At 49.3% G+C, this 15,346-nt stretch overlaps 1 protein-coding gene across 3 annotated transcripts in view; it reads left to right on the top strand.

Annotated features, from left to right (window-relative positions):
- AFAP1L2 (actin filament associated protein 1 like 2) overlaps positions 1-15,346 on the top strand; it is a 142,736-nt gene that overhangs the window by 13,679 nt on the left and 113,711 nt on the right. Inside the window, exon 1 of one of the 3 annotated variants that reach the window (XM_019952940.2) lies at positions 12,304-12,444. The exons of 1 other annotated variant lie outside the window; for it this stretch is intronic. In XM_019952940.2, the coding sequence (XP_019808499.2) occupies positions 12,429-12,444 (16 nt within the window). In that variant the 5' untranslated portion in view covers positions 12,304-12,428. Of the gene's footprint in view, positions 1-12,303; positions 12,445-15,346 lie in introns of those variants that run through there. One more of the 3 variants, XM_070780880.1, reaches the window with a different exon arrangement.

Here is a 15,346-nt window from a genome sequence, read left to right as displayed (position 1 = left end):
GCATGCGTACAAAGCAGTGTACATGAATATTTACAGCAGCATTATTTATAATAGACCCAAAGTGGAAGCAAATCATTGTCCAGCAACTGATGAATTCATAAATAAAATGTGATACAGCCATACAATGGAATGTTACTTGAAAGTATAAAGGAACAAGTTCTGATACATACTGTAAAATGGATGAACTTTGAAAACATTATGCCAATTGGAAGAATCCAGGCAGAAAAGACAGTGGAATGGAATGTCTTTGGGGATATTAAATAATTCCATTTATTTCCAGAACAAGCAGATCTGTCGATTCAGAAGATAGATTAGTGATTGCCTAATGCTGAGGGAATGGGGAGAATGGGGTGATGACTGATAGGTATAAGATTTCCTCTTAGCGTGACAAAGATGTTCTAAAATTAATTGTGGTGATGGTGGTTGTTGTTCAGTCCCTGCTGCTGAGTCGCTTCAGTCGTGTCCGACTCTGTGCGACCCCATAGACGGCAGCCCACCAGGCTCCCCCGTCCCTGGGGTTCTCCAGGCAGGAACACTGGAGTGGGTTGCCATTTCCTTCTCCAATGCATGAAAGTGAAAAGTGAAAGTGAAGTCGCTCAGTCGTGTCCAACTCTTAGCAACACCATAGACTGCAGCCTACCAGGCTCCTCCGCCCATGGGATTTTCCAGGCAAGAGTACTGGAGTGGGGTGCCATCGCCTAGCTGTGTCCAGCTCTTTGTGACCCCATGAACAGTTGCACCACTCTATTAATATAGTAAAAAGCATTAAATGGTATACTTTAAATGGGTGATTTGCACAGTATGTCAATTATATCTCAATAAAAAATGTTTTTAAAAGGAAGAAAGATAATCTGTATTAAGATGTTTTTTGATGTTCTATTTAGAACATTGAAATCTAGTAATCACTCCAATACCCCTCCGTGGGAGGATGATTATAAAAATTATGACATAGCAATTACTTGGAATTCAACACAGCAATTAAAAATACATTCAATGACAAAGAAGGGCAGTTAATTTGAAAAAATGTAAACAGAGTTTTATTTTTATTGTAAAACCCAAAAGCTATATAGTGGAGAAAGATGCAGTCGATTTTGGAGAAGAATGAGATTCAACCAAGTGTTGACTGGAGATGCAGAAGGATGGGAGATTGGAGAAAGTGGAAATCAAGAGCTAGGGCAGGGATCTTCCCTGGCGGTCCAGTGGCTGAAGGCTCCATGCTCGCAGTGCAGCAGGCCCAGGTTCAATCCCTGGTCAGGCAACTGGATCGCACATGTCGCAACTAAGAGTTTGCATGCAACAACGGAAAGAAAAAAGAGCATTGTGTTTCCAGAGCTCTGTCATTAGAGGCTCTGAAGTGGCGAGTTAGCTTTTTCCCTAGTGGACAATGGGCAAGAAGTTTGAGCAGGAAGGATATACATTTATGGCTTAGGATGAGGGTGTTAAATAGGTTCTATGCACATGAAGGAAAGCATTGGAAGAAAAACTACATTCTAAGCTCTTAGCTCTTTCCTTTACCTCTCTCCTCCACCCATCCCACCCCACCCCAGTCCAAAACTTAAGCCCTAGATAAATGCACCCACAACCCGGTTTTGAACATTCACTCAATAGCAGATATTATGCTGTTTTTTCTGTGCTTCATCCTGGAGCATCCTTACAACATGTCTATGAAGTAGGTATTATTATTATCCCCATTTTACAGATGATGAATGCTCAATGTCACACTGATCATCAGTGATGGACCTGGGATAATTCAGTCATGCCAGCCCTTCAGTCAGAAGGACTGAGTCAAGCTATGACCCAGCTCAGGAAAATCTTTATCATAGCCTCCCAAGTTCTCCCACTTTTCTTTTTTTAATATTTATCTTTGCTTATTTATTTAACTGTGCTGGGTCTTAGTTGCGGCATGCAGGATCTGTGTCTGAACCAGGGATCAAACGCCTGCATTGGGAACACAGTCTTAGCCACTTGGCCGGGGGTAGTTCCAGCTCTCCCACTCTTACAGCCCCGTTGGAGGTGGCCCATCTGTTGGGGAGACTATGGATTCTAAGACACTGAGCACTGTGATGCCCCCACGTGTTGTTTGAATTGTGAGAGTATTTTGTGTGGGAGGATGTGAATCCTACCAAGAGCCCTGAGGCGGGTGGGGCCGACCCAAGAGCCCATCCACAGGTCACGCACACGGGCAGCTGCATTCTCTCAACAGTCCAAGTTGAGAGACTGGACTCTTACTGTATGTGTTAACAGGTTACTCTTTTTCTGAGAAAACTGCTCCTCAAGTGCTTTTTTAAAAAAAAGAAAAACGATTGTTGTTCCTTGCCATCTGGGACCTGCCTGTTCTTGGCTCCAAACCCCACACCCCAGGCCCTTCTGCTCTGGGACCTTCCGTAAACATTACTTGAATTACACTAAAAATTCTAATCGAGTGACCGAACGAGGTCCCCAGACACTGGCCGATTTTAGTGGCCTGGTTTCAAGTGCTCTGCCCTGGTGAAGCCTCCTCTATTCCCATTTACATTCTCTCAGTTGTTTCTGCCAGGAGAAATGCTGGCTACCTGAGGCTGTTTCCAAACAAAAGGGTAGTTGGAAGAGCCTGGCTGGGAGCCTCCTCTCTCTCTCCAGGCTGTCTCCTCCTGGCCAGCCTTTTCTTCTCCCTCCCCTCTCTCCTCCTAACCCCCTTCTCATCTCCCTCCCCCAGAGTATTTTGATCCTGAAAGAAAAACAAGTACAACTGTGTGATCCAGTTGGAGCACTGAAGCGAGCTCACTGTAACTGAACGTTCAGAATCCTCAGAAACCAGTTGTGACCCCAGGTACAGAATGGACTCGCCTTGAGGACTTTGTTCCAGAATTTGTTGTTGTTGTTCATTCAGTCACTGAGTTTTATCCAACTCTTTGCAACCCTAGGACTGCAGCACTGCAGGCTTCCCTGTCCTTCACCATCTCCTGGAGTTTGCTCAAATGCATGTCCATCGAGTCAGTGATGCCATCCAACCATCTTATCCTCTGTCATCCTCTACTCCTCCTGCCTTCAGTCTTTCCCAGCATCAGGGTCTTATCCAGTGAGTCAGCTCTTCGCATCAGGTGGCCAAAGTATTGGAGCTTTAGCATCAGTCGTTCCAATGAGTATTCAGGGTTGATTTCCCTTAGGATTGACTGATTTGATGTCCTTGCTGTCCAAGGGACTCTCAAGAGTCTTCTCTAGAATTTACCAGCATAAAAATTTCTAGATGCTTTTATCATGGGCCCATGATAAAATAATAGGCAACCATCAGCAGAGAAAGGGAAGCATCATTTCCTGGGTTTGGTTAACGGTGGGAAAGGAAAGCCTCGTGAATGTCTGGCTCCCCAATTAGTGGTGCTGGACCAGGGCATCCCCATCGCCTGGGAGGCTGTCACAAAGGCAGATTCTCCAGTCCCACTCCAGATCTTCGGGATCAGAAGTTGAATGTTAACAAGATCCCCAGGTGATTCCTATACATGTTACCATCTAAGAAGCACTCACTTAGTAGATAAGACATTTTGCCAGTGAAGATGGAGTTTCTGGTCCCCTTTGAGGCTATAAATCCCTTTGTGCAGTTTATCATCCAATAAAGCCCCAGGTGCCATGCTTAGTGTCAGACACAGGGAAGTAGAGATGGAGAGCAGAGACCTGAGTGGGTGGGTGGGTGGATGAGTGGTTGAAATCTTAGCACCAGTTCTAATCCTTGGCACCAAGCAGGACCCTTCTTCCTGTAGAGGGATTTCTGAAACCAGCCATAGCTTTGTTTTCTCTGCCATAGGAGGCATGTGTGCTTAATTGCACCCGACTCTTTGGACTGTAACCTGCTAGGCTCCTCTGTCCATGGGATTTTTCCAGCAAGAATACTGGAGTGGGTTGCTATTTCCTCCTCCAGGGGATCTTCCCGACCCAGGGGTCGAACCCGAGTCTCCTGTGTCTCCTGCACTGCAGGCAGATTCTTTACCATGTAGGGGGAAGACGCCCTCCCTTCCAGCTGTCTTGATCATCGTTGCATCTAACACCTATTGTGAACTTATGTCTCAGACATGGAATTAAGTGCCTTATGTGTATTGTCTATCTCATGAAATCCTCACAGCCAACCTGTGAGGTGAATACAGTTTTTATCTTGATTTGACTTAAGGGATAAACTGGCGTAAAAGTTGAGCATGTTGCCCAAGGTCATCAGCTAGAAAGAGGTAGAGGGGAGAGTCTAACCTTGACTCTAGAGCCTGTATTCTGGTGTTTTTCACCTTTCTTTCATCATCGCCTCTGTTCATGAGCCTTTAAAAAAAAATTATTTATTTAGTTTTTTGGCTGCATCAGGTCTAAGTTACACTTGGGATATTTAGTTGTTGCATGTGGGATCTCAGTTCCCTGACCAGGGATCACACCCAGGCCCCCTTAGCCACTGGGCCACCAGGGAACTCCCCATCCAGGAGCCTTTGTAGACATTTTCTCCTAGGTTCTATTTGTGATATTGTAACTTTCCTAAGTGATAAATAAGCGTGATAAAGGTGTCTTGATATTCATAACAACCCCCTTTCATCATACCCATGTTTATGTTAATGAGGTGATTTTGGAGCGATCCTAAGGATGGGGGCAGGTTGCCAGGAGAACCAACCATGTGACTTAAGGGTTAGAACTTTCAGTCCCAACCCCCTGACTCCCATTCTGCCCCAAGGAAGGGGAGAAGGGGATGAAGCTTGAATAAATCACTAGTGGCTGGTGATTTAATCAGTAATATCCATGTAATGAAGACTCCATAACAACCCAAAAGGAAAGGGTTCGGAGAACTTCCAGCTTTCATGAATACCTGGAGATCTGGAGATAGCGATGAGCTGGGAGAGGCATGCAGCTCTGTGCCCTTTCCCCAGACCTTGCCCTTGGCATCTCTTCCACCTGGCCATTCTTGAGCTGTATCCTTTTATTACAAACTGGTAATCTAGGAAGTAAAATGTATTTCTGAGTTCTGTGAGCCACTCGTGCAAATTAACCAAACCTGAAAAGAAAGTCTTGGGCATCACCAGTATATAGGCAATTGATCAGAAGCACACGTGATGACCTGAATTTGGGATTGGCATCAGAAGCTGTGGGGATTAGGGGTGGGGAAGGGCTTGGAGCACAGTCTCGTAGGACTGAACCCTTAATCTTTTGGAGTTGATGCTATCTCCAGGTAGATGGTGTCAGAGTTGAGTCAAATCATAGACTACCCAGCTGATACCAGAGCATTGTTTGGTGGTATGGGGAAAGTCCTAAACATGTTTTAATTGGCGGCTGAGATTTTACTTGCCCGTGAAATTTTAATGCCATAGACATACTGTGTATCTGTTTATATGCTATATGTGTGTTTATATACCGTGAGATTTTTCTTGCCCCTCCCAAGAACAAATTTTTGTCCCTTCAGGGATACGATCACGCCTGTGGAAAATGCTTCACTCTTTCATGATGACTTGTGGATAATTCTGTGTGCTAGGCTGTACCCACAGTGAAGAGCCTGGTGTCTGGGGCTCTAGAAAGACTGTCAGCAGAACAGGCCCAGAGGCCTTGGTCAGATGTGGCAGCATTTTCCATCCTGGAAGAGCTGGGTTCAGACCTGCTTCTACCCTGAGCACAGTGGCTGCTGCAGAAAGAGCCCTGGCCTGGGAATCAGGAGACTCAGAGTCCAGCTCCAATCCTGCTCCTGTGGCTCCAGGTCAGTCATTCTCTCGGCACATTCCTTACCGAACTTGGGACTGGGGGAACTGAACTCAATGGATACTTTCAAAGAAAAACCATGCTGTGTGCCTAAGGGTAGGCATATTGGTGAGCTGGCAGCAGCAGAGAGGACCTGCTGGGGAAGGCTCCTGGATCAGGGTCACAGAGATGCGCCTGAGCTCCCCCAGACTGCCTTCTAATCCCTCCTGCCTCTCCCAGGGCTGCTAAGCAGGAGCTCCATCAGTGCATGCCTACTTTGTCTTCAATATACATGAAATCTTGTTTCTGCAAGATTGAGGCAATTATTCAGTAACTACTTCCCATTTCTATCCCTTTTACCCTATGTATGAGTGCTCAGTAGCTAAGTCATGTCCGATTTGTGGCATCCATGGGCTGTAGCCCACCAGGCTCCTCTGTCCACAGAATTCTTCAGACAAGAATACTGCAGTGGGTTGCCATCTGCCCTCCTCCCCACCTCCCCAGAGGATCGGCCCAACCCAGGGAAGGAACCCACATCTCCTGCATTGGCAGGCAGAGTTTTTACCACTGAGCCACCAGGGAAGCCCATAGTTAACAATACCAGGTTTTATATTTTATCCCTTACCCCAGTCAGTGACTTTAGGACAAAAGACTTAAAATTCCACTCCTTTCATCCAGCCATTGGAAAGTGATCCAAAAAGAGTACACCAAGGAGTGGGAAGAAGAGTCACCAGGCAGGTCAGCCTGGAGGGAGTGGGTTCTGAAATGCAGTGATGAGGATTTGAAGCTCAGCCTTGCTAGATGGAGGATTAAGAGGCTGAGCTGTTCTGGCCTGGTGTGGGCCCAGGCAGCCCCAAGAGGCCTTGGGGAGCTGAGCCTGTTGGCAGCACAGTGCTGGGAAAGCACCTATTGCAGACAAGTGGCTGTGGGCTTTATGGCAGGGTCTGTGGACCCACAGCCAGTCTATAAACCTAGGCACCTGAGACTTGCCAGTCCAGATTGGCTGGCAATCAAGGGGCTTATTACTGAGTTCCTGCTCACAAGATCCTGCAGGCTTTTTGGAGAGCTTAAGACCTAAAAAGAAGGTTAGTTGTTTTCTGATATTAAATGAGAAATGGATTTTGGAAGTGGGAAAGTGTTAACAGGATTTCAAGAATCCTTTTAATCCTTCAGTCCTTTCAAAATGTTCTGGGAAGCCTTGATGAAGGAGAAAGGCCTCTGGGCTGGGTCTGGAAGGACCAGCTGGGGCTCTGCATGGGGACAGGAGTTTGGGGAAGGAAGCAGGAAGTACTCTCAGCTTCCAGGCACAAATGAATGACTTCTCTGCAAGGTGTCCTTATCTGGGGACTCTGAGGAACCTGCAAGGCTGTCAGTTCTGGTCCGGCTGCATTTCTGCCCAAGCCTCATCTGAGAAATGATTATCTTAGCAATCACAGGAAGAGTCAGCAAAAAAAAAAAAAAAATCAAGAAGTGAAACCAAGACCAAGACCCTGACCACTGTCTAGGCACCATAATTCAGGCACATTTCGGGGGTTCTGTACAACTTAGGGTGACACAGTGTTGGGACTACCCAGGGAGAAAGGGCAGCTGAGCCCTGAGCACAAGCAGCTGGAAGAAGAGCTCTTGCTGGACGCTGAGACTGGGCGCTGGTGCCACCTGCCAGCTGCTGGTCTGCTTTGGTTGGTGCTGGCACCTCTCTGGATTCTGGCCTCCTGAGTGTTGGATTCTCTGGTGATTCCTGGTTTCCAAACAGCTCTGAAATGTTCTGCATCAATGGACTGGGAATCTGGGCAGAAGTTAGGAGACAAAAGGGCCTGGAGATGGGCTGGGGCAAGCATTAGGAAAGACAGCATGGGGAGAGGAAAAGACAGAGCAAGGAGGCGTGTGTCCACCCACTCCCCTCGCCTCCATCTACGCCCCTTCCTCGAGGCCTTGGCTGTCTTCATTTCTCTGAAAGTGTTAGTCACTCAGTCATGTCCAATTCTTAGTGACCCCATGGACCATAGTCCGCCAGGCTCTCTCCATGGAATTTTCCAGGCAAGAATACTAGAGTGGATTGCCATTTCCTTCTCCAGGTGATCTTCCTGACCCAGGGATTGAACCCAGGTCTCTTGCATTGTAGGCAGATTCTTTACCCTCTGAGCCACCCAAATATTTATTGTTATTTACTTATTTTAAATTCTGAAGTATTTCAAACATGCTGGCCAGGAGGGTCAGTCACCTGAATATTGAATAAACACTTTCTACTTCAAAATTCTAGGTCTTGGCTTCTTCAAATGCATCAGCAAAACTATGAGAGGGTTAACCTGAGCCAGTGGTCCTCACTATATAATATAAAATACACTCTTGTAGCAACCACTCAGATTTAAGAAGAAATGTTACCTTCATGTCATGGTGACATGTCTTAAAAAAATAATGAAAAAATAATGAAACCTACTAGGATGGGAATAATTTTTAAAAATGGAAAATAAAAAGTTTTGATGAGGGTATGGAGAAACGGGAACCCCTATGCCTTGCTGGTAGGAATGTGAAATGGTGGAGCTTCTGCAAAAATATTTTGGGTAGTTCCTCAAAGAGTTAAGCATGGAATTAACAAATCACCCAGCAGTTATACTCCTAGGTGGTTGGGTCAGAGATGGTGCTCAAATGGGACTGACTTGGGTCCTGCCGAGTGGTGACCTTGAGCAAGTTCCAAGGTCACCATGTGTGAAATAAGGGGAAATGTATATGCTGCCTGGATGGCTGTGAGAATTAAATAGGATAATTTTATAAAGCTGGGCTCCCCTCCTCATTGCCTCAGCTGGCAACTGCCTCAACAATTTATGATTGAACAAACCTGTCTGGTGCCGAGAACTGGTTTAGAAATTAGGGGAGAATCAGCCCTTCTAGCAGATTCCAGACTCTTCCACAACACCCAGAGGCCCTGGTGCACCCCCACCCCTGCTGAACTTGGTGGGAACACCCACCCACTACCTACCCTCCAGATTGGAGGTGCTCAGTTTGGTTTCAGGACTGCCTGCAACAGAACAGCCCATTAGGGATCCTGTGGTCTGTCTGGGGTGGGGTTGGTCAGAGCCCTCAGAAGGTTGAGAAGGTACAGGAAACCAGATCTTCTGATCCTAGAGGCCAGAAACTCAATGAATTAGAATTTGAATGGGGTGGCTCCTTTATCAAAGTTGCAAAGGGACTAAAGACACGGGGTTAAACTGCATCCAGGACTTGGACCTTCTCTGGTGATTCAGACAGTAAAGACTCTCTCTGCAGTGTAGGAGACCCGGGTTCAATCCCTGGGTTGGGAAGATCCCCTGGAGAAGGGAATGGCTACCCACTCCAGTATTCTTGCCCGGAAAATCCCATGGACAGAGGAACCTGGTGGGCTACAATCCATAGGGTTGTAAACAGTTGGACACAATTGAGCCACACACACACATGCGACTTGGAAAAAGGAGGACACAATGCTGAGTCTTCCAAAGCCCTGATTCCTACTGATGGTTTGAAGTAGTGTTTCAGTTTCATTCTTGAAAAGGGTGGTGAAGTCCCATTTTAAATTCATTCTGCTTACATTTCTGATTGATTTCTGTTTGTCTAGAGGCTCTGGGATTTGCCAAGTCTCCGTGGATAAACTAGAGAGGATTTAAGAAGAGGCAATTAAAGGGCTGGAGCTGGGTGGTGGTGGGGGAATGGGGAGAGGGAGCAGGCATGAGAGATATGGAGCCCCCCGCAACTTTCTGAGAGGATGGTGCCATTACCGGAAGTGCTAACAGAGCCAGCCACCAGGGGACTGGCTAGAGTGAAGCCCTGTTAGAGCCCTGGAAAGCCAGGCAGGGGTGTGACAGCACAGGATTTGGAACCAGGAAACATGAATTTTGAATCTGAGTTCTGAAAGAGATTACCTCACTTGGTGACTTGGGTGAGGCCCCCAAATCCTCTCCATTCATAGGATGGAAACACTTGAATTCTACCTTTTGTACTTAATGACCTCAGTTAGAGTCAGCCTCACCCCTCTGGGAGGGTCAGCAGTGACAAAGGCCTGACTGAGGAGGGGGGCTGGACCCTGTAACCTACTGGTCCCAGCTGATGGCTGGAGTTGAAATCTGGTCAGGCATGACCAGCCACCAGACTTGAGGCTGGTCTCAAATTGCCAGGCTGCACAACCAGATTCCCCTGGAGAACTTGAAAGGAAACCGGGGACCCAGCAATGTCCAGTTGTCTCTGGACACTGTATATCGGAGGGTGGGTGCCATGCCCGGCCATTTGCAAGATGAGGAAACGGCGGGAGGAGGGAGAACATAAAAAAGCAAGAGACCCTCCCCCATCCTGACCCAGTTCCCAGTCCCTGCTTCTCGAGGCCCCTGGAACACTATTTCCTTTCCCTTGTTCCCCGAGATGCCCACACTCTTCCTATTTTCAGAACCCCCATGAGCCCAGTCCACCTGGAAGAGTGGCTGAGAGGACTGAAATAATGCATGGGGGTGACTTGGAGGGCTCAGACCTGGGTCCCTAGGCCTACTTCGAGTTGCTAGGGGTCCTTCACTTTCTGCCCCCAACACCCCAACTTGCTGACACTTATCTGCATCCGATTCCATCTCCCTCAAGCCCTACGCTCAGGCACAGAGCCCTGGCCTTGAACTTCTGCCTATTTCTGCCCCAGTCCTCTCCTCCAGGTTTCTACCACCTCACTGACTTCTCACCTGGCTGGTGCTACTGCTTCCTACACTCCACCCTCCACTCAGCTGCCCAGGAAATCCCGGACACCTTCACTTTTCAGGGGTGCCCAATCCTCTTAACTTTCAGATCACTCCGTGTTCTGGATCCTGGAGCAGGCCTGTGCCCGCCCCTTTAGCCTCACCTTCTCCACTCCTGGGGTATTTTGGCTTCAGCAGCAGTCCATGCGGTCACTAAGAATCGGACAGGACTGAGCGACTTCACTTTTTCTTTTCACTTTCATGCATTGGAGAAGGAAATGGCAACCCACTCCAGTGTTCTTGCCTGGAGAATCCAGGGACGGGGGAGCCTGGTGGGCTGCCATCCATGGGGTCGCACAGAGTCAGACACGACTGAAGCGACTCAGCAGCAGCAGTAGTAGCAGCACACAACTACTGGACCCTTAAAATGGCTCCCCGCTGTCTCCCGGGAAGGCTGTAGTCACTCTGCCTCTCCTGTCACCAAACTAGCTCTAACTCATCTTTTAAGACTCAGCTCAGTCATTTCCTCTTCTAGAAGGTTTAGGAGGCTTGTCCAGGTGGGATCAGGGCCCTCCACTGGGTTCCCAGAATGCCTTGTGCTTGGGTCTAACCAGAGCCCCTACCTGGCTGGGCCATCATTATTCCGTGATCTGAGGCTTCCCAAGACAGTGACAGACAGCCTGGTACTTCCTCGAGCTCCAGGAAAGTTTTGTGGTAAACATCTAGAAGCAGACCACCTGGGCTTAATGTCTGCTGGGCTCCCTTTAGCTGTGTGACTTTGGGCAAGTTTAACCTCTGTAAGCATCAATTTCTTTACCTACATGGTAGAAATAATACTACTCAGATCACAGGCTTATAGGAAAAATGAAAGGCTATGCATGTACAGCCCTTAGCATCCCATGCCTGGCTTGCGAGGACAGCTCCATGGATGCTATGGAGAATGTGAGCTGCTAATGGGACTGAGAAAACATTTCTAAGACTGCTGGGGCAGAAGGTCTCAACACATCAGGGCTAACACTGCTGTTCCAAGAAAGAATTAGGAAGTCTTTTGGAAAACAGCAGCAGCAGCAACAAATCTTCCTTAAGTGTTCCTTCGAGGAAGTTGGGGGAGACTTGCTGCAAAACCAGGCGTTCAGCACAAACTGTGATTGAAATTTTAAAGTGAAAATGGAAGTTTAAAGGAAAACATGGATCTTCCTTGGGGGCCGGTGGGGAGGACATGGGCCTGTTGATGGAGGGACCAATGATCAAAAAAAGGAAGGTAAAAGACGGGAAGTGCGCAGCTTCCTGGCAGCAGTGGTGGAGTTAGAGCCAAGACTGGGCTCCTAGGGAATAGATGCTGCCCCTCGGGGCGGTCGGCGCTTAGCCTGCCCAGGAACCCTGCTCTCCGGGGTTTATCTAGGCGGATCTATAAATTCTAGTCCTGGGAGAACCAAAGCGCCCAGGGAACCTGGACTGGGGTAGAAGACAGCAAGCAGACGTCTTTGCGATCGGCTACCCAGAAAGACTGCGAGAGAGTAGCAGCAAGTCCTGAAGAACTGGGGACGCACTCGGTTGTCCCCACCCCCCTCCCCATGTCCTACCTTGAGAAATGCCAAGGGCAAAAGTGCGCGGACCCAGGGGTCAACCGGGGCGGGGGGTGTGCTCTAGGTACCTCTCAGCCTCACGACTCAGACCTCAGTCTCCACCTCCTGGCAGTGGGTTCGCAGCCTGGTGGTTGGAAGAAGAGCTCCTGTAAGCTGCCCGAGCCCGCCCCTCCCGGGGGCCTCCCCCAGGGTTTGGTCAAGTCTCGGAGCCGGGACGTGAAGCAGCTGGCGCGGGAGCGGGGCCCCGGGCGCGAGCGGACTCGATAGCTGACTGTCCGCCGGGGCCGGCCGCGGAGTTCCCCCGCGGGGGCGACGCGCCGGGCGGGGACCGGGTCCGGGGCCCGGGCGCGGCAGCCGCGCCAGGAGGTCCGGGCGTGAGCGTGACCTCACGGGGAGGGGCCAGCGCGGCGGCCCTGGGCTTGGAGCCGAGCGCCGAGAGCGCAGCGCCGCCCGAGCCGAGCCGCGAGGAGCGCACGCCGCGGCCCCGATGGAGCGGTTCAAAGGTGAGGACGCGGGGTCCCGGGGCGGCGCGCCCCCAACCCCTTCGCGCCCCTCACGGCGCCAGAAAGCAGGGCCGAGGGTAGGGGGGTGCGTCACCGAGTGCGCCTCGCGTTCCTCTGGGGCTCAGGTGAGCCAGGCCGGCTACCCCTGCCCAGCCCGGACCTGTGCCGAAGATCTTTTGATCCTCCCAGGCACGGAGGCCGGGGGGTCGGCGTGACGAGGCTTCTCACCTGTTGGAGGGCCGGGGGTGCACATGGGGACCCACCTTCTAAGCCCCGGCCACCTCGGAAAGATGCCAGGGACCGAGGAGTCCCCGAGTGAGGTCGGAAGAGTGCGGGGCTGCTTGGGGGGCGAAAGGGCAGGTAGTCGGGGATTCTGGAGCGGGCGCCAGTCAGAGCGGAGGGCTTCTTGCAGACCCCGAGTAAAAGCTTGCGAGGGGATGCGCTTGGGCGGTGGGGTGGGGTGGGGTGGGCGCGCAGCTCGGCTCCCGGCTTGGTCCGGCCACCCCAATCGTGCGGGTGCTCCGGTAACTGCCTTATCCCCAGGCAGGGGCGGGGTGCAGGGATTCTGGGCCGAGTAGGGTGCCCGGCAGGTGGAGCGCGTCCCAGCCCAAAGGCTGAGCTCCGGCGCAGCTGAGCAAGTTTCGGAGTTGGCCTGGGCCCGGATATCTCGGCCAAACCCTCCTGGGCGGCTGGCCGGCCTGGGTTGTACTGGTTGTGCCCGGCTTGCACCCGAGCTCAGAGACCCCCGGGTGGAGTCTAGAAGCCTCCGATGGCACTTTGCACATCTTTTGGAAAAGGTTAAGGAGCTGCCCCTTAATCGTGACGCTGTGGGGGACCTCCCCCACCTCAACTCCTTTCCTTTGGGGAAACTTCTTGCATTTTCCTGGTCTGTCTCTATCAAACCTGCAAAAGGAAATACTATTTCTATATTTATTTTCTCCTGGGAAAGAGTAATAGAAAAACGCTCAGATTCCCAAGGAATCTCTCTCCCAGTGGTTTCTCATTTCTGAACTGACATAAATTTTAGGGCTCAGCTTTGGTTCACTAAGCTGGATCTTTTGATTTTTCTCACTTTTTTTCTCATCTGGATCAGCTGGTTACAGGTGAGGAAGGGTCTTTGCCAAGAGCACAGAAGACAGCTGAGGAGACAGGGTTAACTTAGCTGGCAATCTTCCTTTTTTTTTTTTTTTCCTGTGAACCCTCCCTGGAGCCTCTCTCACATTTCTAACCGGGTGGTTTGTTTTTTTTTTTTGTCTCAAATTCTGCTGAGATCACGTCAGTTTTGTGCCTGGATGGCTGAATGCGTCCTTCTGTAGTCTCTGAACACTTGAGGCCACAGACCCTCGCCTTCTAAAATGGCAGTTTGCTGCTCCAGCCCCACTGGGCCCCCTCTGCCCTCTGGGAGGGACCCTCACAGGGAATTAGATTCTTGAGCTGTCTCTCTGAGGAACCCTTCCAGCTCAAGAGTCTGCCCTTCCTGAACTGTGTCAGCTCCTGATAGAGGGTCCAGGTTGCAAGCTACTTTCTCAAATCGGTATGTTAATCCTTCTAAGTTTAGGGCAAGTGATAACATTTTGGGTCTTCTTTCCAAACACCCAGTGATTATCAGAAGGTTTTTGTCTTAATAGCTTTCGACTTGGCCCTTAACCTGAGTAAATCGTCTTAGTTATCTTTTTCTCTTGGGAGTTTAAAATCTTCCCACCCTCAAAGATCCTTGAATGGTTTATGCCAGCTGAAGGAAATTTTGGTTGCCAGTTCAGAGTGTGTATGTTTTGGGTAACCCATACATCTGCCTCCTCATTTTGCAGTAAATCAAGCACAGCCAGTGATAAAGGAATACACTTGAGAATTATCTGGATTGCAGGGGGCTCATTTAGTGTTTGATTCTGGAGAAAATTCTCCAAGGTTCCCTAGTGAACACTACTAATCTGTTTACTGCACCTTTCAGCTAAGGAATCGGAATTTCCCTGCCCTGCCACGCCAGAGATTGTAGAAATCCCCATTCACTGAAAAAGCTGAGTTGTGTGCTGAACAGTCACTGCATTGAAAGGTTGACCCGTGCAAAATTAAGTTTTGTTGTTGTTGTTCAGTTGTTAAGTCCTGTCCAACTCTTTGTGACCCCATGGACTGCAGCATGCCAGGCTTCCCTGTCCTTTACTGTCTCCCAGAGTTTGCTCAAATTCATGTCCATTGCATCAGTGATGCCATCCAACCATCTCATCCTCTGTCATCCCCTTCTGTTGCCTTCAATCTTTCCCAACATCAGGGTCTTTTCCAATGAGTTGGCTCCTCGCATCAGGTAGCCAAAGTGTTGGAGCTTCCGCTTCAGCATCAGTTCTTCCAATGAATATTCAGAGTTGCTTTCCTATAGGATTGATTGGATTGATCTCCTTGCAGTTCAAGGGACTCTCAGGAGTATTCTCCAGCACCACAATTTGAAAGCATCAGTTCTTTGGCACTCAATCTTCTTCATGGTCTGACTGTGTCATCGGTACATGACTACTGGAAAAGCCATAGCTTTGACAATGTGGACCTTTGTCAGCAAAATGATGTCTTTGCTTTTTAATACATTGTCTAGATTTGACATAGCTTTTCTTCCAAGGAGTAAGTGTCTTAATTTCATGGCGGCAGTCACCGTCTGCAGTGATTTTGGAGCCCTAGGAAATAAAATCTATCACTGCTTCCACTTTTCCCCTTCTATTTGCCATGAAGTGATGGGACAGGATACCATGATCTTAGTTTTTTGAATGTTGAGTTTTCAGCTGGCTTTTTCACTTTCTGCTCTCACCCTCATCAAGAGGCTCTTTAGTTCCTCTTTCTGCCATTACAGTGGTATCATCTGCATATCTGAGGTTGTTATTTCTCCCAGCAGTATTGATTCCAGCTTGTGATTTATTCAGCT

The sequence above is a fragment of the Bos indicus genome, chromosome 26, assembly GCF_029378745.1.
Source record: "Bos indicus isolate NIAB-ARS_2022 breed Sahiwal x Tharparkar chromosome 26, NIAB-ARS_B.indTharparkar_mat_pri_1.0, whole genome shotgun sequence".
In the NCBI taxonomy this organism is placed as follows: domain Eukaryota; kingdom Metazoa; phylum Chordata; class Mammalia; order Artiodactyla; family Bovidae; genus Bos; species Bos indicus.
The sequence above is the reverse complement of the archived record's forward strand: the minus strand, read 5'-3'. Positions and strand labels throughout refer to the sequence as shown.